The sequence below is a fragment of the Globicephala melas genome, chromosome 15, assembly GCF_963455315.2.
Source record: "Globicephala melas chromosome 15, mGloMel1.2, whole genome shotgun sequence".
In the NCBI taxonomy this organism is placed as follows: Eukaryota; Metazoa; Chordata; class Mammalia; order Artiodactyla; family Delphinidae; genus Globicephala; species Globicephala melas.
In genome coordinates, this window is record NC_083328.1 from 15,673,339 (window position 1) to 15,698,039 (window position 24,701).

General features: G+C 48.5%; 3 protein-coding genes across 11 annotated transcripts; 1 reads left to right on the top strand and 2 right to left on the bottom strand.

Annotated features, from left to right (window-relative positions):
• Window positions 1-228: 228 nt before the first annotated feature.
• On the top strand, window positions 229-8,360 carry CFAP119 (cilia and flagella associated protein 119). Of its 8 annotated transcripts, XM_030871779.2 has the most exons (9): window positions 229-622; window positions 955-986; window positions 1,569-1,634; window positions 1,807-1,976; window positions 2,517-2,587; window positions 2,772-2,888; window positions 2,970-3,039; window positions 3,112-3,201; window positions 4,280-8,360. In XM_030871779.2, exons 1-9 carry the CDS (start codon window positions 419-421, stop codon window positions 4,453-4,455), a joined length of 996 nt encoding a protein of 331 aa, XP_030727639.1. In that variant the 5' UTR covers window positions 229-418; the 3' UTR covers window positions 4,456-8,360. The 8 variants fall into 8 exon arrangements, 7 of the variants coding, with proteins under 7 accessions (XP_030727639.1, XP_030727635.1, XP_030727637.1 ...); XR_009559090.1 differs by adding an exon at window positions 3,333-3,684 and having other exon boundaries at window positions 2,772-3,201; window positions 4,280-4,339; XM_030871775.2 differs by having other exon boundaries at window positions 2,772-3,039.
• PHKG2 (phosphorylase kinase catalytic subunit gamma 2) lies at window positions 4,545-16,640 on the bottom strand. 2 transcript variants are annotated; one of them, XM_060285145.2, is made up of 10 exons: window positions 16,488-16,640; window positions 15,971-16,083; window positions 9,229-9,404; window positions 8,919-8,973; window positions 7,824-7,889; window positions 7,577-7,740; window positions 5,676-5,766; window positions 5,427-5,580; window positions 5,229-5,354; window positions 4,545-5,130 (listed from the first exon to the last, which is right to left on the bottom strand). In XM_060285145.2, exons 2-10 carry the CDS (start codon window positions 16,063-16,065, stop codon window positions 4,837-4,839), a joined length of 1,221 nt encoding a protein of 406 aa, XP_060141128.1. In that variant the 5' UTR covers window positions 16,066-16,083; window positions 16,488-16,640; the 3' UTR covers window positions 4,545-4,836. The 2 variants fall into 2 exon arrangements, with proteins under 2 accessions (XP_060141128.1, XP_030727632.1); XM_030871772.3 differs by having other exon boundaries at window positions 16,415-16,512.
• A 1,440-nt stretch (window positions 16,641-18,080) lies between these two features.
• Window positions 18,081-24,029, bottom strand: TMEM265 (transmembrane protein 265). Its single transcript, XM_030871780.2, has 3 exons — window positions 23,893-24,029; window positions 22,674-22,844; window positions 18,081-21,397 (listed from the first exon to the last, which is right to left on the bottom strand). Exons 2-3 carry the CDS (start codon window positions 22,839-22,841, stop codon window positions 21,236-21,238), a joined length of 330 nt encoding a protein of 109 aa, XP_030727640.1. The 5' UTR covers window positions 22,842-22,844; window positions 23,893-24,029; the 3' UTR covers window positions 18,081-21,235.
• Between the last annotated feature and the right edge of the window lie 672 nt (window positions 24,030-24,701).

Below are 24,701 nucleotides of genomic sequence, written 5' to 3' on the forward strand. Positions count from 1 at the left end.
TTCTTCCTGAACACCGCCTCTTCCTCTCAGTGATTGGCCAGTAGACAGTTCCTATGGTAACCGACAACACACTTCCACTCTCCAGTCCTAATGACATCGCCTGCCTCAGAATAGCAACTTTGAAGCGAGGGCACGGGGGCGGGCCTTGCGGCTTACTACGCACGCGCATTCTCTTCTCACTGATTGGCGAGCGCCGTACACTTTCTCTCTTGCTCCAAGAACCCCCTTAGCAACGGTCACCGTTGAGACGGAGGAAGACGCCCCCAGCGGATTGGCTGCACCGGGCCTCTCTGCAGCGTAGATTGGCTGAAGCGTCGATAGAGGGCCAGGCCTTGGCAGCCTCTGCCGGAGAACCGGCTGTCCCAGAACCGAGGCAGGACAGAACCTGTGGTGCCCCGCGGCACAGAGGAGCGACAAGATGATCCGCCGGAAGTCCAGCCAATTCCAGGGACTGAAAATGCAATCGGAGCTTGAACAGCACTACGAACTGCGGAGAGAACCCAAGAAAGACCTCAGGTCATTGGATGAATCGGCCACGCGGATGGGAACAGGTGTGCATAGCGAGTCGGGAACCGTGGCTTCGGTGAATGCGGATGAGGATCCTGCAGCCGACTTGTTCCCGGTGAGGACTGGACAGAGTCGTCCGCTCATGAATGTTTATAAAAGGGCTCCCCAGCAGGGCGCCACCCGTCGTTATGCTTTCTAACGTTCAAGACGTTTCCCGGGCTGCCTTGGTGAAGAGACGGGGGTGTGTGACCCCCCCTTGTTAATATGCTCATGAATAGTACTTAGGGGTCGCTGAAGCCCAGCCCGCCAGCATTGCTCGTAGCTAGTCTTTAAGATGAGAAGGCAAGTTAGCGCGTTCTTAGGCCCGCTAGAGATTCGCAACGGCTCAAGAACTAGGGGCCATGAACAACACAGCTCTGCCTTTCCCAATGCGCTTTCTCTCTGCAGCCGCCACTGCCCCAGCCCCGGATCTGCATATGGTGAGTGTGAAGAGCTTTGGGGGAAAGTTACCCTTCACACTTGTATTACTCCTTTAGGGCTTCCCCACAATCCTGTCAAACAGCGACGGTATCCTCATTTTACAGATGAGGAGACTGAGGCCCAGAGATGCAATTACCCGAGATGACTAAGTCAGGTCTCCTGCTGCCCCAGTCCAAAGAGAGTGTGAGAAGAGGGGAGCCAAAGACTGAGAATGTAAATGTAGTGTCAGTGCCTCTACGGAGCACTGTACAAATGGGGACACTGAGGTTCACAGAGGGAGACTTGCCCAGTTATACGGTAGGGAGTGGCAGAGACCAGAACTCAAGTTTCCTAACCCTACGCTTTAGAAATGAAGAGGATCATAAGAGTTCATTTTGGCCATACCCTCTATTTACAGATGGAGAAAGTGAGGCCCAGAGAGGGAAGTGACCTGCCTAAGGTTACACAGCAATTCAGTGGAAGGGCCAAACCTCTAACTCAGGTCTCTTGGTTCCCAGTCCAGTGCTCTAGCCATCATAGCCCTGTTATGAGGGTAATGCATAATGGCCACCATCACCTTTTCCCCTCTTTTCCTATGACAGGAAGTACCTGGACATCCATTCCATGCACAGGCTGGAGAAGACAGCCAATGTTGAGGAGATGAGGGAGTATGCAAGGGGAGCAGGGAGGGGAATAAGAGCTAGCTCTTGGGGAAGGCTGGGAGGTGGATGGGCTGGGAAGGCATGAGGAATGCCTGGCTCCAAAGCCTGTTGTACACTAGTGTGGGGCGGTGAAGAGAGGCTCCGGTTGTCACTCATTCCTTCCTCTCTCCCTCCCAAGGGTGCTGGCCGAGCTGTTGGGACTAGGCTCTCCTGCGCAGAGCCTGCGGGACGCCATCACCCTGGACCTCTTCTCCCATGCACTCATCTTCTGCCGCCAACAAGGCTTCTCCCTGGAGCAGACATCAACGGCTTGTGCCCTGCTCCAAGATCTTCACAAGGCCTGTATTGGTAAGAGAAGGCCCCCGAAGGCTGTGAGTCCAGGGGAGAGGAGAAGGCTGGCATAAGTGACCAGGGGAAGTAAAAGCAGGATTAGCACCTGAAATCTTTGTTCTGTCATCACTAGCAGCAGTATCACACCCGTTATTTCACCTTTGAAATCCTCTATTTCCTTATCTATAATAAGGCTACAGCACTAACGTTATGAAACTGTTCTGAGAAATATTATATATAATAGATGTAGATATATGCACAGTGCTCAATAAAACAGCTCTTGCTTTACTCCTGGAACTAATTTTCTACAGAATGTTTAACGAGAGCTAAACTATGTATTTCTTGGTTTATTGTCTGTCACTTCCACTAGAAAATACGCTTCTTAAGGGCAGGAACTTGTCTGGTTCAGTGCCCAGAACAGTGCATAGTGGGTACTCAATATTTGTTGCCTATATCTTTCTACTTCTAAAGCTCATGCTCAATAAGTAGCTGTTGAGTGACTAAAATGAATGATTATCAGGGAGAGTACTCACTGTCACATCTTGCCTTCCCTCCCAGCAACCCCCTTGGGCAACGTGGAGGAATGTTACCGCTACTTCACCAGTGTTCTTTTTTGCCACGGAATCAGGGTCAGTTTCACTCTCCCCCCAGATAAGGTCTAGCCCAGCCTCCCACCCTCTCTTACACACATGACCCTCATCTTCCTCTAAAGGCCACAGTGGGCTCTTCCTGCTCCTGGATTGCCGGGCACTTGGAGAAAAGGTGAGGGCTTCAGGAGGTGGTCAGTCCTCTAACTCCCAATCATCCCCACAGCGGCCCCCCTTCAGTATCAACCTCTTTAAGGAGGAACAGCTGCTGGCCCTGGCAGATTATGTGGTCAACACCTACTTCCGCCACTTCAAGCTCTACAAATATGTCTTCACACCCCAGGTACTGGGCCATGGGCTACAAGAGGCCACCCCTCATCTCCCCGCTTTACCTCAGTGCAGACGTCTTCCTCCCTCTTTCCAGGTGCGGCTGGATCTATCTTTGACTTACATGGGGCTACAGGCACCCAAGCTCTGGCCAAAGGATGAGACGGGTAAGGGAGAATGCCGGGGCGAGGGCTGGACTGGGCTGGGGCTGAAGCCTCCTCCTGCCTTCTCGCTTGTAGAGAAAGAAGAGGGCGAAGAGGTGGAGGAGCAGGCACTCACCCCAGATGAGGAGGAACCGGAAACAGTGGTCCAGCCAGAGCCAGAGCCAAGTGAGGACCTGGAGGGGTTAGGGTTCCCTGTGACTTTGGGCAGGTGTGAAATGAAGGGTTTAGACCATATCAGGACTTCAGAATTTTTGTTTTAGTCATGGTGTCCTTTCTCCAAATGATTCCTTATGCAGAAGTCCAAGATGGCAAACAGATAAAAGCACAGCTGCTGGGGGTGAGGCAGGAGTCCCAGAAAAGGATTATAAAACCAATGACAATAGGGCTTCCCTGGCGGTGCAGTGGTTAAGAATCCACCTGCCAATGCAAGGGACACGGGTTCAAGCCCTGGTCCGGGAAGATCCCACATGTCGTGGAGCAACTAAGCCTGTGAGCCACAACTACTGAAGCCCGCGTGCCTAGAGCCTGTGCTCCACAACAAGAGAAGCCACCACAATGAGAAATCCGCGTGCCACAAGGAAGAGTACCCCCGCTCGCCACAACTAAAGAAAGCCCATGCACGGCAATGGAGACCCAACACAGCCAAAAGTAAATAAATAAATATTAGGAAAAAAAAACCAACCCAATGACAATAATAGCCAGCACACATTTGACAACACTATGTGCCAGGCAGGCCCCATTTTAAGCATATATATATATATATATATATAGACCTTTTTTTTTTTTTTTTTGTCTGTGCCGTGTGGCTTGCAGTATCTTAGCTCCCTGACCAGGAATCGAACCCATGCCCCCTGCAGTGGAATTGTGGAGTTGTAACCACTGGACTGCCAGGGAATTCCCACATTTTACATCTATTAACCCATTTAATCCTCTCTCAATCCTAGTTTCTAGGTGCTATCACTATCTGCATTTTACACAGAGGAAACTGAGGCATGGAAAGGTTAAGTCACCTGCCTAAGGTCACAAGGCTACTAAGTAGCAATCCAGAAAATGCAGCAGCACAGCCACTCTGCCCATATTTCTCTCACAGAAGGGCTGGCTGACATTTTCTGAATTGAAGCAACACCGCCACTAGTGTAGCTCCCAGGGGCACCCTGGAAGGTTGTGTTTGCATGGCTAGGGGCAATCCCTCAGCCCCAGACGGCATCTCTTCTGACATGTCCCTTCATCCCTGCCCCTGCAGGCCAGGTCTCCATCCTCCGGGCCTACATCAAGACCCAGATGAACAAGGAACTGGAGCAGCTCCAACAACTGGTGGAGGAACGGCTCAAGGCCAGTGAGGAAAGGCTCAGCAGCAAGCTGACCGCACTCGAGCGGCCCCTCCAGCTACCTCCAGGCAAAGGCAAGAACAAGACCTAGTGACCCCCACCCTCTTCCCCAATAAAGACCTGGACCAAAGTGGCCCTACCCTGCCCCCATCCTGAGCACCTTCTGGGCTTCCCTGCACCAGACACAGGACGCTGGCTCTCCCTGGCGTGTAGCAGATTTTATTGCATACGTGGCACAGGCAGCATGGATAAGGCCAGGCATGGCACTCTGGGTGGCTCTCTTCCTCTTCAGCTCTGATCTCAAAGCCCTGGCCAGTGTGGGTAGGTGTACAGGGCTGGTCTCTATGATACTTTGATCAGTGGCGGGCCTGGCCAGGCATGGGGGCCTGAGGCCATAGCCCAGAGGGGCTGGAATGATAAAAATCCTCCTCCTGGAGAGTTCTGCTTCCTGGGATTCCTCAGGGCTGAAGTACTAGCCCAGCACCATCATGGCCTCATCTTCAGTGATAGTAGCTGAGTCCCCCTCCTCTTCAGGGCCCATCATGGATAAAGGCCCTGGGGGCCGGTGCTGGAAGAGGGCTGCCCGGTTCTGCTGCTCACCCTTCTTCACCCAGTGTCCATAGAGCCGGAAGGCACAGCTGTCAATGAGGCGCCGCACTGGCCGCAGCGCATAAGGGTCCCTCAACAGTGCACTCTTGGTCAGCGGCCGTACACGGTGGGTGCTTAAGGCCACCCGTCCAGCAGCCAGCACTGTCCACACTGCCACCTGGGAAAGGGGGCAGTGTGAGCTCCACGGGCACATCCACCAAAAGAAAAATCATGGGACAGAGGAGCAGGCCCACACCCTGACACTCTCAGGCTTACCCGGAACCGCTGGCGGGGGCTGAGGTTCCAGGGTTGGCTGCCTTCACAGCGCTCAAAGAATGGGTGCTGTAGGGCTTGCTCAGCTGTCAGGCGCTCCTCAGGATCCACCTGCAGCAGCCTCGAGATCTACGGGAAATGCCAGAGCATGAAGGGCAGCTCTTGGGCCTCCCTCCTTGCCCTCTCATGGCCCCAGCTCACCAGGTCTTTCACAGTGTCAGAACGGTCATCCCACTCAGGTGAACTAAACTGGTACTGGCCCTCCATGATCATGCGTAACATCAGGATCTGGCGTCGGTGCCAGAATGGTGGCGAGCCAGCCAGGAGTGTGAACAAGATCACCCCACAGGCCCAGCTGAGAAAGAGACCACAGTCAGGGAGGACGAGGTGAGCGAATGTGTTGAAGGACATTACACAAAGGAGGAGGGAAGGGGGAGACCAGAAACTCACAGATCGACCTCCTTGCCGTAGCCTGGGTGGGTTTCATCCATGGAGCACTTAAGGATCTCTGGTGCTAGATACCCTGGAGTCCCACACAACTCTGGGGAGAGAGGCCTGAGATTGATGGGATGTCACAGCCCCCTCAAGGACCCTTAACACCAGACCTCTGCTGGAGCCTCAACACCACCAGAGCCCCAAGTGTTCCCATTCTGCTCCTGCCTGCCTTCTGCGAAGTCTCGGTATTAGACCCTAGCCCTGCTGAACAATTCAAGGACCCACCAAGGCTCCTGGTGGCCTTCCTGGGAAAACCCGATTTTTAGATTGACTTAAAGGTGCTATCCAACTGTATCACTTGCCTCCCCCAACCCTCCAGCCAACCCAATCCTCACACAAGTTTTTACCACGTTTTTACATATATACACACATAGAAAACAAAACTTAAATCTTTTCTGCATTCCTTTCTGCCCAAATCTATTCCTCCTCCTATAATCTCTACTGCAGTTAGTGGAACCACCACTCAACCAAGGGGAATGAGTAGGAATATGGGATTTCTTAAGGCACATTCTGGGTAAATTGTTTGTTTAAAACCCTTCCCTGGCTTCCCATCATGGCCTCAGGATCAAGTCTAGACTCCTACAGCACAGAGCCCTCCATGACTTGATCTAAGCCTGTATTTTTAGTTTCTTCTGGCACCAAGTCTTCCATCTCAGCAATTTCCAAACTGTGATCCATGGCACACTTCGAAGAGATCTTAATAGGCCTGAATTGAGAAACTGAATTTCTCTGGGGAAATTCATTCCAAGTCAAACTATTTACTGAACGCCTACCATGTGCCAAGCACCACACTAGACACAGTGGCGAATTTGATGTGCCCTTACCAAGCTCACCACCTACCAGAAAGCAAACAAATAACAGAGTAAGACATGTATCATGAAGTGGGGGAGATATAAGAGCAAAAACCAAGGGCTCTAACCTGACATAGAACTTTAAAGTAAAAGCTGAATTATCCAAGCCAAGGGAGAGGCTGGAGTGGGCAGGGGCAAAAATGATGCAGAATAGGGAAGTGTATGTGGCAGCCCAAAGGGACACAAAGCACAGCATCTGGAAGATGTGTAAGTCCACAGATTAAGACCATGAACTCTGGAGTCATACTGCCCAAGTTCAAATCACACCTATGTGACCTTGGGCAAGTCACCTCACCTCATTAAGCCCACTTATAAAATAGAGACACAAATACTATTTCAGAGCTGTTGAGAGGATCTAGAGAAATAAGCCATGTAGACTCAGCGTGGTGCCTTACTCACAATAAGTGCCCAGTGAATGTTAGCTATTAGTAAGTCCAATGCAGAGCCACTGAAGGAGAGGAAGTAGTATATTAAAGGCTCTGAGGAGTCTCACAGTTGAACTTTGTTTAGTTTTCCACTTGCACTAGAAATGGTTTTCACAACAAATGTGTGGGCACGAGGTGAGAAGGGCTGTCGCGCCACACCAGGCTCCTCATAGCACCTAAGCAGCACACTGTGGACCTGCCTCTGCCAGACCCCAAAGGCACAGCTGAGCCCTGCTATCCCTCGCCCCCTCTTTTTCCTCCTGTGGCAAGCCCAGCCTCCCCAGGCCGAGGTCCGAGCCCCTTCCTCTGTGGGTCCCTACAGCTGAATCAGGTACTCCTTCCTGGCTTCCTGGCATGGCCCCTTGCCTGCTGCGTGCCATGATCTGCTCACTTGTCTGCCTCCAGGTCAGGAAGCCCACGCTGATTTGCACACGAGGCTCTGCACCCAGTGGGGACCTGGCAAGTGCTCACTGACCTTCCTTTCCTTGGTACTTGGGACCCAGTTCTCAGACCCAGCCAACCAGCCCCAGGCCTGAGCCTCTTTCCCTCCCAAGCCTCTCAGGGTACCAGGTCCCCTCACCTCGAAGCTTCTCGTCAGGTTCCAAGTGGCAGGAGAACCCAAAATCTGACAGTCGGATCTGCATATTGTCATCTAGGAGAATATTCTCAGGCTTCAGGTCTCGGTGTACAATGTTGTTGGCGTGGAGAAAGCTCACTGCTTCCAGCAGAGACCTCATGATGGACCTGAGGGAGGCACAGTCTCCTTTGCTTCTCCCTGTCCCGCCCCACCCCCTGCTCATCCCAGGGGTTGCAGGCTCACCCATTACCTGGTTTCCTTTTCTGAGAGGGCCACCTTCTCTGTGAGATAGTCAAACAGCTCTCCCTTCCGCATCCTAAGGGATAGGAGGGGTTGGGAGATAGGTGCACCTCACAGTGGCGGCTGAGAAAAGAAGCCAGTGCTCACAGAAAATACCACGGAAGAGGCCAGTAAAGAGATCCCTCTGTAGACAAATGAAAGGGTCTCGAGACAGAGCACTCCAAGAGTGAACCGGGTGTCAGGGGCACTTTGGCCCAATGGGTTGGCCGTCGAAATATCTGCACTGTGCCACAAGGGGGCTATTTTAGCAAGAATAAGTGCCTTATGATAATAATCATTTACAGGAAGTCTGTGTTATCTGAGAATACACTCACAAAACGCCTTCTGAAGTGAATCTATTTAGACCACGGACCAAAATTTTCCAGTTAATAGTAGCAAGAAAGTTGAATGGGACTTTACTTTGAATTTTGCTTATTTTATCTTGTCTTTTAAAACTGAGGTTATAATTGCAACTCTGCATCAATCCTTGAAATAAAGCACACACCAGGTTCTGCAAAGTTGCATGTGGTGTAACAGACACTTCCCACTTCCCCTCGACTTTTGCAGAGGGTCATTTCTTGTCTGAAGACTTTGTAAATTTCTTCCAAGGCCCTCTCTTAAACATCTGGTATCCAAACCATTCTCTTTTGAAGTACCTTTGCAACTGGTTTGCATTATAGCACTGTATAATATCTGACATTCAGCTTTAGACCGACCAGAAAAAGAACTGATGGGCAGACAGAGACTCCAGTGGAGGGTGTTAAACACTGGGAGACTGGTGAGGGAGAGTCTATTTACATGTGGTCAGCTCACGAATAAACACTCTCCTCCTAAAACAGGGTCTCATGAAGACCCTTTGTACTTAGCTGGTCACTATGACTCTTGAAGAACTTGCCTCAATCTGGGCACCTAGGGAGAAGGGCCAGAGCCCTGAGCTGGCAGGCAGGCCTGAGCGGGAGCAGAGGAAGGTGTGAGCAGGGTGGTCTTCAGCCCACTGTGCTGTAAGGCTGTGGCCATGCATGGAGGTGAGGAGGAGGCTTCTTGATTGGGGCTGGGAGATACTCACAGGTCAAACACCAGGAACATGAAGCTAGAAGACTCGTAGGAATCGATGAGAGTGACTGGGGAAAGAGGCAGAAAGGCAGAGAGACAGAGATGGAAAGGAGCAGATGCACATTAAAGGGCCTTTTCCACCCTGAGGCAGCAGTGGGCTGTTACTGGGAAGGAAGGAGAACCAAAGGAGGCAGTAGGGACCCAAAGGCTGGCCACACTTTGAGGTGCAGCGGAGCCAGGACTAAGGGAGCAGAGGCATGGAGGCAGCGCTGGGGGAAGTGGGCTGTGGGCAGGGCTAACAGGAGCAGGGAATGCAGCCTCACTGATGTGGGGGTGGCCGGCGACCTGGCGAAGGATGTGTGTCTCTCGCCGCGTGGCTTCTCGCACCTCCTCCAGCTGCTCAGGACTCAGCCGCTCAGCTGTCACCTCCATGATCTTCACCGCAAACTCCCGGCCAGTAACTCGATGAACGCAACGGCGGACTACAGAGCTCACTCCTCTGCCAGAGTCAGACAACGCGCAAGTCAGGGCCTCCTGCTCTCTCATTTCCACGCAGAGTAGGGCCTTGGCAGCCTCACACCCACTACGCCAGACTCTGGAAACCCATTTAGACAACAGGGTGAACTCCCAAGGAGCTCACCCTGGCCTGCAGGAGCTTCACAGCAGCATCAGCAAGCAACCTGGGTATCCAGCAATGTGCAACACAAAGCTCATAAGGCAGGCAGGCAGGGGTCCTGGGTTCCAGTCTCTGCCACTCCCTCCATGGGTGAGCCTAGGCACTGGGCCCCAGAACCTGCCCCTTGCCCTAGAACCCCACAAGGAGAAAGTGGGAAGGCTTCCTCCAGATTTTACCCACTTCCATGGTTACCCCATCTAAATCCCAAAGTTCCCCTACAATACCTCAAGCGAAGGAGGCTCCAAATAAATACTGGGCCACTGACCAGAAGACCAAAGTTGAGAAGTAGGAGATCTTGGTTTAGGCCCCAAATCTGTCACTAATTAACCTCCAAGTGACCCACTGACATAAGGTCTCTGGGCTTCCACTTCACCTGCTCTGAAACGTAGCCAACAATATCTTGAAGGGATGCTGAAAGGCGTTAATGAGGTAGAGAGAGGAAAGCCCATTTGGTTTTGTAAAGACAAAGTCCTAGGGAATTCCATGTGGTCCAGTGGTTAGGACTCCACTCTTCCACTGCAGAGGGCTCGGGTTCAATCCCTGGTCGGGGAACTAAGATTACACAAGCCGCATGGCACGGCCGAAAAAAAGACAAAGTCCTAGACAGGGATTTCCTTGCTTGGCTCTGTCACCAACTCCGTGTGACCCTACAAGTATTTCAGGCTAAGGTGAAAATCTCTCCAGGATCTGACCTCATACCACATTTCGCATGCTGGTTCCCTGGATGCCATTCACATAACCTCACTGCCGTGCTCCCAGGGCCTCCTTGCCTTTATATAACTCCTTTTGCTGGAAATGCCTGTCATCCACATCTCTGGTTCAATCAGTGGATGCAAACCATTGACCCTCCAGGCAAACACAGCCCACAGATATATTACACTGTGGTCAGTGCATTGTTATTTACAAATCTGAATTCACATATCTTAGCTGGAACAAGAACGCTCCAGCTGCCACAATGCTCACCACTTCCTACTCTTTTTTTTTTTTTTTTGCAGTACGCGGGCCTCTCAGTGTTGTGGCCTCTCCCGTTGTGGAGCATAGGCTCCGGACGCGGACGCGCAGGCTCAGCGGCCATGGCTCACGGGCCCAGCTGCTCCGCGGCATGTGGGATCTTCTCAGACTGGGGCTCGAACCCGCGTCCCCTGCATCGGCAGGCGGACTCTCAACCACTGCGCCACCAGGGAAGCCCACCACTTCCTACTCTTTTACTCTTGGCCACTTCACAGTTTTCATTTTCTGCCCAACTACTAAGGGCACCTGAGTTCGAGGTCCCTGGTCTAATTATTACTCATCTTTTAATGAACCTCTGAGAATTTGTGGAAAGCTGGAGACCTCTGCCACATATATCCAACATTTTTATTATTTCAGGGCGGCGGGGGTGGTCAAAGATCCTTTGAAGCCATAAAGCAAAGAATCCCCGCTTTAAGGCCCAAAATGAATGCTGCGTCTACCAATTCTTTGTTTATTCTCCAGGAGGGAGGGACCACTCCCTTCGCTGGTATCCTATAGCATGTTAACTGTAGGAGAATTCCCCTTTTTTTCTTTTCTTAATCAATGTATTTATTCTTTTTTTTTTTTTTTTTTTGGCTGCATTGGGTCTTCGTTGCTATGCGCGAAGTTCTCTAGTTGAGGTGAGCGGGGGCTACTCTTCATTGCGGTGCGCGGGCTTCTCACCGCAGTAGCTTCTCTTGTTGCGGAGCATGGGCTCTAGGCAGGCGGGCTTCAGTAGCTGTGGCTCGCGGGCTCTAGAGAGCAGGCTCAGTAGTTGTGGCACATGGGCTTAGTTGCTCCTTGGCACATGGGATCTTCCCGGACCAGGGCTCGAACCCATGTCCCCTGCATTGGCAGGTGGATTCTCAACCACTGCGCCACCAGGGAAGCCCCTACCTGTAGGAGCATTCCCTTTTAATTAAGCCTTCCTACTATGTGTCATGACTATCTACATGGGAAACCTGGGTGTTCAGACTCAAAGTCCAAACTCTTCCTACTGATGCACCCCAGTACCTTGTTCTCTGCCCACCCCTTAAATGTTAAGACTTCCCCAGGATCCCATCCTTGGCCCTGTTCTCAGGCTATATACACGCTCAGTAATCTTATCCACCTCCACGACTTCAACATTCATGCCGAGATGTCTACCCCGCCCCCCCTGCCTTTTTTTTTTTTTTAATTTTGGCTGCACCACACAGCTTGCGAGATCTCAGTTCCTCGACCAGGGATTGAACTCGGACCATGGCAGTGAAAGCCCGGAAACCTAACCACTAGGCCACCAGGGAACTCCCCTAGATGTCAGGCCAACACATCTTACTGAATAAATTGCTTCCCAAGAGTCCTAGAGACCTCTCACTGTCATCATGACCACTGAACACTTCATCTTCCCAACACTAGCTCCTCAATTCCTGATCTCAGTTAATAGCAATGCCATTCAATCCGACTCCCAAACTAGAAACCCTGGTGCCATTCTTGGCTTCGCCCTCTCCTTCACAATCTACAACATCCAACCAGTCCAGCCCATCCTGTATTATCTCTCAAATCTGTTTCCTAGTACTCCAACCCCACCACCACAATGGCCTCCTAACTGATCTCCCTGCTGCTAACCTCAACCACTGCCACCCATCTGCCACACTGCTTTGAGAACTAGCTTCTTAAAACAGCCCCAATCGTGTCATTCACTGCTTAAAAACTTCCCTGTTTAAATTCTTTACTAAGTTGTGTGTCCCCTCATTCCTCAGCAGTACCCCTAAAGCAACTGTCCTCTTTTTAAATGATACCTAATACTTTCAACCTTACAGTTACCTGTGGAATGCATTCAAAATTCTTGTTTTCTTTCCATACTGCCTCCCTATTAATTACAAGATAAAAATCAAATCCAAATTCCTTCATCTGTCACTCAAGGCCTTCACCAACTTCTTAGTCTCTTTTCAGCCTCATCCCTGGCTATAACCCTGCTCTTCAACCTTTGTTTCATGACTTATAACTTGTCACCAATTTCCAGAATGTGTCAAGCTCTTTTAAAGCTTCAGGTCTGAAATTGGTACTCTGGAAAAAGTAATTTAGTTAGAGTGTGCAGGAAAAACAAGAGGGAAAAGGTAGAAGAGAGAGACGAGGGATGATGCTACCACAGTAATCTTGGAATGAAATGATAAGGACCCTACTCTCTGATCTGCCTTCTTCAAAACTGGTCCTTCTGTGCCCTTGGCAGTGGAACCACTGTTTTTACCTAAGGGCTCTTCCTAGCCTCAGTGCATCTTCCCTCACCTGGTCCTGAAACCTTGTAGCATCTCAGGACTTGGATCTCAGCTCTCTTCTTTTCCCAATATTCTCTCTTCCCTGTGACCTCCAACCAGACCCAGCAGTTTTTGTTTTTTTTTTTTAATTTTGGTCACGCCATGCGCGGCATGTGGGATCTTAGTCCCCTGACCAGGGATCAAATCCATGCCCCCTTCAGTGGAAGCACAGAGTCCTAACCACTAGACCGCAGGGAATTCCCCCCAGGGGCTTTAAATACCAACTATGTGCAAATGCTTCCTGCTACGCTGTCTCAAGCCTTGATTTCTCTCCAGAATTCCTGATTCCAACAACCTTTTTGACATCTCCATGTGCTATCTAAAAGGAGTCTGAACAAATCTAACGGTCACACCACCATTGGATTTCCTGGCCTCAGCAGCATGTGTCACAGCAGACCATGCCAACCTTCCAGAAACATACTCTTCCTTTTTTTTAAAGTTGGTGGGTTTTTTAAAAAAATAATTTATTAATTTATTTTTGGCTGCATTGGGTCTTCGTTGCTGCGCGCGGGCTTTCTCTAGTTGCAGCAAGCGGGGGGGGGGCTACTCTTCGTTGCGGTGCGCGGGCTTTTCACTGCCGTGGCTTCTCTTGTTGTGGAGCACGGGCTCTAGGCGCACGGGCTTCAGTAGTTGTGGCATGTGGGCTCAGCAGTTGTGGCTCACGGGCTCTAGAATGCAGGCTCAGTAGTTGTGGCGCACGGGCTTCATTGCTCTGTGGCATATGGGATCTTCCTGGACCAGGGATTGAACCCATGTCCCCTGCACTGGCAGGGAGATTCTTAACCACTAAACACCAGGGAAGTCCCAAACATACTCTTGTGTTTTTCTTTCTAACTCACAGATGGCATCTCTATAGTTTCCCTTGCTGGCTCCTCCTTCTCTAACTCTTTAATGGTGACATGCCCCACAGTCTGAGCCTAGGTCTCTTTCACTACTTCACATTTCTCTTGCCAACTACTATCTATATGCTGATGCCTCCCAAGTTAACAGCTCTAGCCCAGCGCTCTTGCTTGAGTTCCAGACTCACATGCCCACTGGACAGCTCCAGTTGGTGGAACTCTTGACTTGCTCACACCTCCCTCCAGACTGATCTTCCCCAGTCTTCTTCATTTCAGTAAATGGTACTCAAGCACTCAAATCCAAACCTTAGAATTTATTCTTGTTTTCTTCCCTTTCCCTTGTGGTCCATATCCAATCCTTCAGGAAATTGTATCAAGTCTCCCTTCAAGCCATCACCTAAATTATCCACTTCTCTCCATCTCTACCACTACCACTCTATTCTAAACCATCACCATCTCTAGCCTGAATGAATCAATAGCTTCCTAGCTGGTCTCTATGCTTCCATTCTTGCCCCTCTCCTATCTACTCTCCACATAAGAGCCAGAATGATCTTTTTTAAATGTAGCAACACACCTGTATTAAGCACTCACCATGTGCCAGGACGTGTCCTAAGAGTACCATATTAACTCTTTCTGTCCGCACAGCAACCTACAAGGTAGGCTCTTTTTTTAATTCTCTCATTTACAATGGAGACACTTTGAGGCATAGAAAGGTTAAGTTCCTAGGCCCCAAATCACAGAAATGTAAATCAGACCATATTACTACCCTACTGGAAACCACCAGTATCACCAGAGTAAACTTTACATTCCTTACCCTAGGGAATTCCCTGGCAGTCCAGTGGTTAAGACTTTGCCTTCCAATGCAGGGGGTGCGGGTTCGATCCCTGGGGAGCTAGGATCCCACGTGCCTTGCGGCCAAAAAACCAAAACATAAAACAGAAGCAATATTGTAACAATCAGTAAAGAATTTAAAGATGGTCCGCATCAAAAAAAATCTTAAAAAAAAAATTCCTGGAACTTCACTGGTAGCGCAGTGGTTAAGAATCCGCCTGCCAATGCAGGGGACACAGGTTCGAGCCCTGGTCCAGGAAGACCCCACATGCCGTGGAGCAACTGGGCCCGTGCACCACAACTACTGAGCCTGCGCTCTAGAGCCCACAAGCCACAACTACTGAAGCCCAGGTGCCTATAGCCTGTGCTCCGCAACAAGGGAAGCCACCGCGATGAGAAGCCCGTGCACCGCAACGAAGAGTAGCCCCCACTCGCCGCAACTAGAGAAAAGCCCGAGGCAGCAACGAAGACCCAACACAGCCAAAAATAAATAATAAATAAATAAATAAATTTATTTTTTAAAAAATTCCTTATCCTGGCCCAAGGCTCTACATAATCCAACCTCTATTTACCTCTCCAACTTAATTTCCTCCACCTTTTCCCACTCTTACAACATTCTAGTCACTATGATCTTCTATCTGTTGCTTGAATAGGCCCTTTCCTATGCTGAGCCTTTGAACACGGCAGTTCCCTCTGCCCGGAATATATCCTGCCTCAGCTCATGACCTGTTCATTCTCGTCGTCCAAGTCTCAGCTCCATTAATTACTCTTGTTCCACCCTATTTATTTTCTCCCTAGCACTTACAATGAACTTTAACTTGTTTTCGTGTCTATTGTCTCTCTCTACCACTGGAACATAAACTCCAGGAGAACAGAAATCTTGTAAGATGTTAAGGTGTGGGTCTTACATCTCCAGTGCCTAGCACAGTGCACCCAGCACATTGTACATGCTTAGGAAACCTTGATGAATAAATGTATCGGCCATTGCCTCTACAGGTGACGGCTTCCTTCTATTTGGTGTGTGCTGAACTCCTACTCATCCTTCAAGACCCAAATATCACCACTTCTGGGAAGATGTGGTTTTCTGAGACCCAGCAGCACTTTTTACACAGCCTGATACTTTTTATATGTTCATGTGTCTCCTTCAGTCACATCACTTGGGAGTACCTCCAAGGCATAAACATCTCTTCTACACTCCCCATGTTTATCTTTGTGTCTGGCACCCAGTAGGTGCTTGAATTATGTTTGTTGAACACATAAATGAATGAATTCGTGAAAAAATGGGGGTTGACCCAGAGTAAGAGTCTAGTCACCAAATGTTCCTCCACTCACCACTGACCCTTCTCATTTAGAACTCTTCAGCCCTCAGAGGGAACTGTGTACCCTGGCTAGGACCTGACCTCTCTGGACCTCTGTTTCCCTGCCGTGGGCTCACCTGCCAATGACGTCCTTAGGGTCGTACTTCTGGTAAAACTCCTTGGCCGCAGCCCAGTCGGGCAGCTCATCCTCCGGCCCCACGTCTAGCGTCATTTTGAAGTAGGTGGGGGCCTGTGTGGAGGAAACGGAGGGCAGTGAAGGCAGGGAGGCCCACAGGCTCTGAGAAGACGAACATCGCGGCTCGCAGAGGCGCAGCCCTTGCGGCTGGGGAGCCAGGATCCTGTGGGATGGGGACGGGGTGGGGGAAGGACAGGGACTAGGGAGACCCCACGAAAGGGCCTTAGGGGTCGGGACGGGATGGCAAGGCAGGGAGCGGGGCGGGGGAGAGGAAGGGAAAAGGTGCGGAGGAAGAGGGGAAGGGGCAGTCGGGCTGGTGGCTGTTGCTGCGCAGGCGCACTTGGGCGGGCGCTGGGAGGGGGCGCGGGGTCTCGTGCGGGCTCACCCGCGGGGGCGGGGAGAGAAGTCAGAGTCGACGCGATGCCTCCTTGTCGCCGGGTTCGCCTCTAGTCCCTTACCTTATCCACAGGCAGTGCCGGCGACGACCTCAGGCCCCGCCCCCATTCTGTCCGCCAATGGCCAGCGCCACCCGAAGACTGAGGTTCAAAAACCCTTCCGATTGGAAACTGGTAGTCCAATAAGAAGCCGAGAGTCCCGAGGCTGGCGCGGAAGTTGGAGCTCGGAGTTACCTGAGGTTGCGACGCTAGGGCGGGGCTTCAGATACGGCCAATCAGGGCACGGCATCTGCTGGGGCCAGCAGGGGGCGGAGCTTATTGACCAGTGGGGCTGGAGGCCTGGAACGGGACCCGGAAGTTAGATTTACCGGTAAGTGTGACCTCCGGGTACCTGGGACGCGGGACTCGCTGCGCCTTCGACTCCCGGACTTGGGCATGGTCCCCTCAGTCTCTCAGAATCCCTATCTCAATTCGGCTTTTAAAAATATTAGCAGCCTAGTCCAAAGCGCCTGCTTTGAGGGGCAGAGCATGCAGCTTGGACCTCAACTTGGCTACTTGGTACGAACTTGTACGAGCAACGGCCCGTCAGGCAGAAGAGGCTTTGTCGTCCTGTGGCTGCTCCGACTCTTGAATACCTCCAAAGCCCTAGTGCTCACCATCTGGGGTTATACATTTTCCCAGTCTTCCACTACCACCTCCCGAAAGCCTTGGGGAATATCACACTTTGTTCGAAGCCTACCAGTTTATGAGATTCTGCCAGGAGCGACTCACTTCATAAATATTCTCAGTGCACAGCTCAACCCTGGCATTCACTTACTCATGCAACAAATACTTGTTGAGCGTCTAAGAGTTAGACTAATAGCAATGAAAAAAAATAAGGTCCCTACCCTTGTGGAGGTTGTGTTCCAGGAGGCAGAGAATGAATTCATTTAATCTTCTATCTTAGAAATGTCACTTTGGGATTGCAAGCATGTAAGAGGAGAAAAACGAATCCAAGTAACTTTTTAACAGAGTACTTTGACCTTATACCATTAATCTAAAGACAAAATAGTTGCAAAGAAATCTTGTACTTAGTAGACTTGTTGTTTGGTAGCATAATGGGATAATTATTTTGAAATTGAGCAAGTCAATAAAGATTGATGTAGTTGGCGGCCTAGATTCTTACTGTGGGAATATGGAATTTGGAATAGGGAAAGGAGAGCACCTTATGATTGACTGAAATTGGAGGTATGATTTTAAGAAATGACTTAAGATAGATAAAATTCGATATTTTCTAGCTCTAACCTCTGAAAGGGCCTAGAAGCAATAATGTCCCAGTAGAGTGAGCATAGCTAGTGTCTAGATACTGATTTCAAAGTAACAGTCCTCAATAAAAGAAACCAGGGCTCCTTGGGAGAAATGGCCAATTCCCAGGCTGGAGCAGGGAAAGTACAAGATGAGCCTGGAATAATTTGTGCCAGAAAGCAAGTGAAGTAAGATGGGGACTTAAACACAACAACCAGGTTGAAATCAGGGACAAAAAGGATAATGAGACTGAGAGGGCTATGAGGGAGCCTTCTGATGTACTAGAAATGTTCTATTCACCTAGGTGGTGATTACACAGGTGTGTTCGTGTAAAAACATTCACCATTCGGCACACATAAGATCTGTGTACTTTACTGTAGGTAAATTATACCTCAACAAAACAATTTAAGAAGGCTAATGACAGTAATGGGTATAACAAATTGAATTTAAAAACAATCTGAGACCATACTGACACTAAAAATTGTAAATAAATAAATGAAAGAGAAAAAGATCTTCTTTATAGTAGAATGCCAACTAATAAGTATAGAAAGAATGATAAAGTTAAAACATCAACATTTTGTAAGCCTCAGAATAACTGACTTGGGCAAAATGGACATTAAAGTTACTGGTAAAAATTTGCTGAGGTATTTATACAGGTAACTTTTTTTTTTTGGTAAATTTATTTATTTTATTTTTGTCTGCATTGGGTCTTCGTTGCTGCGCACGGGCTTCCTCTGGTTGTGGTGAGCAGGGGCTACTCTTCGTTGCGGTGCGTGGGCTTCACACTGTGGTGGCTTCTCTTGTTGCAGAGCATGGACTCTAGGCTTGCAGGCTTCAGTAGTTGCAGCATGCAGGCTCAGTAGTTGTGGCGCACGGGCTTAGTTGCTCCGCGGCATGTGGGATCTTCCCAGACCAGGGCTTGAACCCGTGTCCCCTGCATTGGCAGGCGGATTCTTAAGCACTGCGCCACCAGGGAAGTCCCTATACAGATAGCTTTTTAATTACAAAGGAAAAAAAGTATCTTTACCTCTGCAGAAATCTGACAGACACTACCTTAAAATCAAGTTGTCAATGTTACCTCCACCAGTAAAAGGGCAAATTGACATATGCCTCTCGATGTGATGTATTGAGGACATACAGCTTATGTAATATTTTAGCCAAAAATGCATAACCTGAATTCAGTCATAAGAACCCAAACTGAGAGACATTCTACAAATGGCCTCACCTCAAAAATGTCATGAAAGACAAAAAAAGAAAGGATGAGGACCTACTAAAAATTGAAGAATGCTAAAGAGATATGACAAACTAAATGCAGTAAGTGTTCCCACACTGGACCCTAAAGCAGAAATTGCTATACAGGACATTATTGGGACAACTGGCAAGTTTGAATATGGACTATATATTAGAAGATAATATTGTACTGATGTTAACTTCTCTGAATTATATAATTGTACTGTAGTTATGTGAGAGAATATCCTTGTTCTTAGGAGATATAGATCATGAGGTATTTAGAGATGAAGGGCCTTCAACTTACCCTCAAATGATTCAGCAGTAACAATTACGTATATTTAGAAAGATATAAAGCAAATGTGGTGAAGTTAAACATTATAAATCTAGGTAAGAGTACACATGAGTTCATTGTACTGTTATTGTTCTATAGATTTGAAATTTTTTCAAAATAAGGAGTTAAAAAATAGCAAGACCTCATGTAATCAGTTTGGGGAAATGGGATATTCTAGTAAACTGAAGCTGCTAATTAATCAAATACTAGCTTTAAAAATTTTTTGTAAAAAATCTCTCTAAAATGAGTTATCCTGATGCCCAGGCAGCACCTCACACAAATTAAATCAGAATCTCGGGGGGGTGGGTGGTAAAGCTCAGGCATAAGTTACTTTTTAAGGCTCCCCAGGAGGTTCCATTGTGAAGTCAAGGTTCAGAACCACTGCTGTTTATATGGCTTCTACCCATTGTTGTAGTTCTAACCTCTGGACCAACAATGGATTCCCTTCACTTTTCCTTCCTGAAACACTCTGGAACACTGAAAACAACCATCATGTGCCCCTCCTTCCCCTTTAATCTTCATTGTGCAACATCTCTAATTCCTTTAGGTGCTCTGTTGGTCTCTCTGCTGGTGAAATCACCCCAAAATTTCATTCCCAGGGTACATGTACTTCAAAGAACATGTACAAGAATGTCCAAAGCAGCATGATTCATAATATCCTAATGGGAAACATTCCAAAAGTCCACTAACAGAAAATCGGTAAATTGTAATATAGTCATATAATGGAATACTATACAGTAATGAAAACTACAGCTACACCAAATATTGATCAATCTCACAAGCAATGTTAAGTAAAAGAAGCAAGACATAAAAAGAATACATATGATTCCATTTATATAGTGTTCAAATGCAGGCAAAACTAAACTACATTGTTAGAAGTCAGAATACTTGTGGGTAACAAACAGAAAGTTACCTGTGGGAAGAAACGAAGGTGTAGTGATTGGGAGGGGTATAAAGGAGGCTTTGGAGTGCTGGCAATGTTAAATTGGTTACATTGACTGAATGGTGGTTTTTCAGATGTTTTCTTTGTGTTAACTTATTGAGCTGTCTATTCTGTTTTGGATATTTTGCTTTGTGTACCTCACAATTTTAAAAATGTTTAAAATATTATCACAAAGCCCAAGATAAAGGATATGAAAATTCATCATAATCATACAAGTTTCTACATACAGGGTGGTGGTTGCTATTATCCAATCCTTTCACTCCTCTCTCAGCTCTGGAACTAACTGTCTAGGTTGAATTCCAGCTCTGCCACTTACTAGCTGTGTGACCTTGGATAATCTGTGCCTGTTTCCTCAACTATAAAATAAAAACAGTAGTACCTACTATTGAGTGATTTTGAGGACTGAAGAAATTAAGAAATATAAAATGCTTAGCACACAGCCTGGAATATAGTAAGCACTCAATAACTAGTAGCTGCTGCTACGACTTTTCCTCTGTGGCCTAAGGGTCTCTGTTGATAGGTAAGGGAGAAGTTTGGGTCTTTCCAAGAAGGGAAACTTCCAGAAGAAGAAGGAAAAGGGGGAAAAAAATCCTTTCCTCCTCTTGAAGCCCCTAGGTAAGGGGAGATGCAGGCTTCTCCCATCAGTCAGATGTCCAGTCTGGCTCTCACTAAGGGCCCAGGGAAAAGCAGGGGAAGAACAATTAGACAGGAGCATTTCGCCACTAAAAAAGACTTTTATTACAAAACAAATACTAATAAAATCAGGCCTGGGCTTCAATCCCACCTCCTAGAGGCCCCTAGGATGGAGGAGATTGGGGGGAATAGGGGATGGTGGGCACTGAAAGAACAGAGCAGGCTGACCTCCCCTCATCAGTCTCAGCTGCTGCCTCTCTCTTCCAAAGCCCTTTGAGAGAGGCACCATCCTTCCAGCCAGGAAGTACCATTGTTGGCACCAGACCCTAGCAATGCCGCATTGCAGGATTCAGGATGTCTCGGCTGACTCTCAGCAAAGGCCAGCTAGGGTCACTCAGCCTGGGCGATGGCGTAGGAGAGCAGCCATAGAAGCAGCGGGCCCAGAACAAGGACAGCAAGCCAGACGGCAAAGCTGGCCAGGATGAACCTCCGGGCCCGGGCCCCCCAGTGCACTGCCTCCTCCAACCGGCCTGCCTTATGCCGCTCTTCCGCCTGTGGGGGCAGGTTTTTGGTTAGGTTCTCCCCCTGCTTCTGCCCCAAAATGCCCTCTGCCCCACTCCAATCCTACATCCTCGTCTTGGCTCAAAATCTCACACCCAAACCCTCCACCTCCCTTTCCAGTTTCTAACTCTCATGTCTCAACCGCAAAGTAAGGTACCCACTCTGCTCTGCCTCCTTTTCAGGATGGCTTTTGTTTTGCTCAGAAGATCACGTATGGAAAAATACTTTTCATTTTATTCCCCATTCTTTTCTACTCATTTCAGATTCATTCAGAATTTGGAATTCTTGGCAAGAAACAGTGACCAATCTTGGAGTATTTCACTCATGTCGAACCAAACAACACTCCGTTCTCATTAGCCCAAAGAGCCTCCTCTTTTTCATTAAGGATTCTTTTTATGATTTTGCCCTAATGAAATCCAGAAATTATGACGATAAGAAAACAGTTTCTGATAAAAATACAGCTAGGGTCGAGGAAATTCCGAAAGGTACACATGAGGTTTCTGTTAGATGTTTTGAAATGGTGAAGCCCTCTCAAAAACTTCATAGCTTCTTCCGAACTCCTATAGATTGTTCTAGTTACTGCTCGGCTGCCCCGAGTCTTGCCCCTTCCCATTCATCCTCTTTATAGGCCTTGAGAGTGGACCTTAACTACAACACAAATCTGACCATGTCATTCTCCTTTGCAAAAATCCTTGAAAGGCTCCCCAGTACTTCCCAGATAAAGCTGAAACTCCTAAGCACAGCACTGGAGGCTCTTGGGAATCTAGATCCTCTGGCTTCATCTCTCACTGTTCCTTACTGGTTCATTCACGCTGAACTAATAGTCCAGGTTGCCTTTGTATAGGCTGCCTGTGCTCCCTTCGCCTGGAATGCGCTTTTACCCTTATTCACTCATCCTTTAAGATTACTTTCTTTTTACTCCATTAGGATGCCTTTCCTGTTCACCTACTCTATTATACACATACGTGTACTTACATACATATATATACACATACATAGCTCCTGGAATACACTGTGCTTCCTCTATCATAGTACTGATGAGCTGTATTCCATTAATAGTTACCCATTTTCACAGCCATCTCTTTTGCTAGACTGTGGGCCCTTTGACGGCAGGAACCATGTCTTATTCCTATTTCTGGCACCAGGCCCACAGCCAGGCTCTGGCAGGTACTTATTAACTGTTTGATCAATATAGATAGATCGGGTATACAGAACCATTGCCTTACTACACCCACACCCCTGCTTCCATAGGAATTGCTTTCCTCACCTTGATGGCAAACACAAGGGCCACGACTCCCAGGCAAGAGCAGCCACATATAATGCTAGTAGCTGCCAAGTAGCGGAGGCGGAGCGAGCAGCAGCGAATGGGGGATGGAGAACGAGCAGCTTCCGTGTTGCTCACCAAGCTCTCCACTGCCTTCTCCTCGTCCTCCATCACCTGTAGGCGATATAGTCAAGATACCTGTAAGCCCAACAACTGAACCCCTGGTAGAGTCTTGTTCAGACTCTACCCGCCTCTCTGATCATGTCATGGCCTAGTCGAACTCTCAGAAATGCTGCCTTACCTGGGGAATTCCCCTAGTGACTCATAGACTGAGAGGAAATGTGTGTCTGGAATCCTTTTTCCTCAGCCTAAGGTTCCCAGTCTTTAAAGGCAAGCTGGTGTCATTGTAGCATTATCTGTTTTACTTACTGTTTTGGCAAGTGGGGAAAAGCAAAATGACAGGTGCATGCTGAGAGGCAGTAGAAAAACACAGAATCTCAAAAACTGCTAGGAGTCTGAGACTACCCAATTCAGTGATTTTAAACTGTATTTCAAAGGGCCCTGAAGTTCCTTAGAGGCTGCCCTCAAATATTAAGGAGGAATCAGAGAATGGCATCCTAGGTCCTCTACTCCACTTTAAGGATATCAGCCATTTCATGTGAAAACACAGTGCTGGGGATGGGGGAAAGTAGGGGAAAAGTACCCATCTAAGCTCTCTTTGTAGCTGAGGAAACTCAACTTCAGAAACACCTCACCCTCCCCAAATCAGAGCCTCCCTTGCTATGCTGACTCCCTTCCACCTCCTCTCTCCATTTAACCCGGGTCATACAACACAATCAGATTAACACTGAGTCCGAATGACCTCATAAGCCACACAGAAACCTGCATAATGATGCCCTAATCATTTCTCATCTCCCTATTTCCCAAGCCCTCAGAGCCCTGGCATCAAACTGCCTTTCTACCTTCATCCCCAACCATTCCCCTTCACCCTAGACAAAATGAAAACATGTGCAGTTCTCAGAACACAAGTAACAAAGGATAGGAAAGGTTAAAAAGAAGAGACAAGAGCCAAGAATGGTATGTGCCACAAAGCTGCAGGAGAATGGATGTGAGGAAAGAACTGAGATGAGATAAACACAGTACAGTCATCAGGGGAGAACACAAGGAGAGGGTCCAGGGAATTGAGGTCAGAGAACATGTAAAAACAAATGGGGACTCTTACCTGGCTATAGGCCTTGAGGAACTGTGAGTTTCGGCTCCTGCCTCAGGTTTGATTTGGCTTGGGTGGAGATGGAGCTGACTCAGGGCTCCAAGCCAAGCCCAGGGGTGGGGTTGAGTGGCCAGCCACCATCCGAAGAGCCCCAGAAGCTCGGAAGGGGGTGTGGCTGATTCAAACCAGTCTGGCTAGATGGAGTAACTGGAGGTAGAATGCCTGCCTTCTGGAAAGGGAGTGAAAGCACCTGAGCAAGAGGGATTAAAGCAGGGAAAAGTCTGAGGCATCAGATAGCTCCCAAGGAAAGTCCAGCAACCAAGGGAATAGAAGGGAGGAGAGGAAAAGTATGAGTCTGAATGACTTAAAATTGAAACTTTAGGGAAAGGTACCCTACCAGATAAGATTTGCCATTCTTCCCTCTTCTTGCGTGGAGATTTCTGCCTCAAAGATACATAATTCTGAGTTAGAGATCGGGTACTAGGGTCTTAGCAAGAGCAAGAGAGAAGAGAAAACTGATACCCAAGTTCCCACCCAACCCTCCACCAGACCAGAAAATCAGAAGCCTCCTTACGCGGATGCTCATACAGAAACTAAGTTTATTATTTTTTTCTTCTTAAAAAAAAAAAAAAAAGAAAAAAAGAAAAAAACTCATTGTAGAGAAGCCCCTCCCCCTTCCCCTAAGGGTGGGGGGCTGTGAAAGATAGCTGGGGAAATCAAGTACAAGGGGGTGGGGACAAAGACTATCTTGCCACCCTTAACACTGCCCAGCCATGTGGGGTGGAAGGGAAGGGGATATGTGAAGAGCCCCGTTTCCATGA

Bases quoted from the DNA above. Each gene is read 5' to 3' on its own strand.
- PHKG2 (XM_060285145.2), bottom strand. From the start codon at position 16,065: ATGACGCTAGACGTGGGGCCGGAGGATGAGCTGCCCGACTGGGCTGCG. The intron at 9,405-15,970 runs GTGAGCCCACGG...TGACTCTGGCAG, and splicing joins CCTAAGGACGTCATTGGCAG to AGGAGTGAGCTCTGTAGTCC. The intron at 7,890-8,918 runs GTGAGTATCTCC...CCTATCCCTTAG, and splicing joins ATGTTCCTGGTGTTTGACCT to GATGCGGAAGGGAGAGCTGT.
- CFAP119 (XM_030871773.2), top strand. From the start codon at position 419: ATGATCCGCCGGAAGTCCAGCCAATTCCAGGGACTGAAAATGCAATCG. The intron at 623-954 runs GTGAGGACTGGA...TTCTCTCTGCAG, and splicing joins CTGCAGCCGACTTGTTCCCG to CCGCCACTGCCCCAGCCCCG. The intron at 3,202-4,279 runs GTGAGGACCTGG...CTGCCCCTGCAG, and splicing joins CCAGCCAGAGCCAGAGCCAA to GCCAGGTCTCCATCCTCCGG.
- TMEM265 (XM_030871780.2), bottom strand. From the start codon at position 22,841: ATGGAGGACGAGGAGAAGGCAGTGGAGAGCTTGGTGAGCAACACGGAA. The intron at 21,398-22,673 runs GTGAGGAAAGCA...CTGCCCCCACAG, and splicing joins CCCTTGTGTTTGCCATCAAG to GCGGAAGAGCGGCATAAGGC.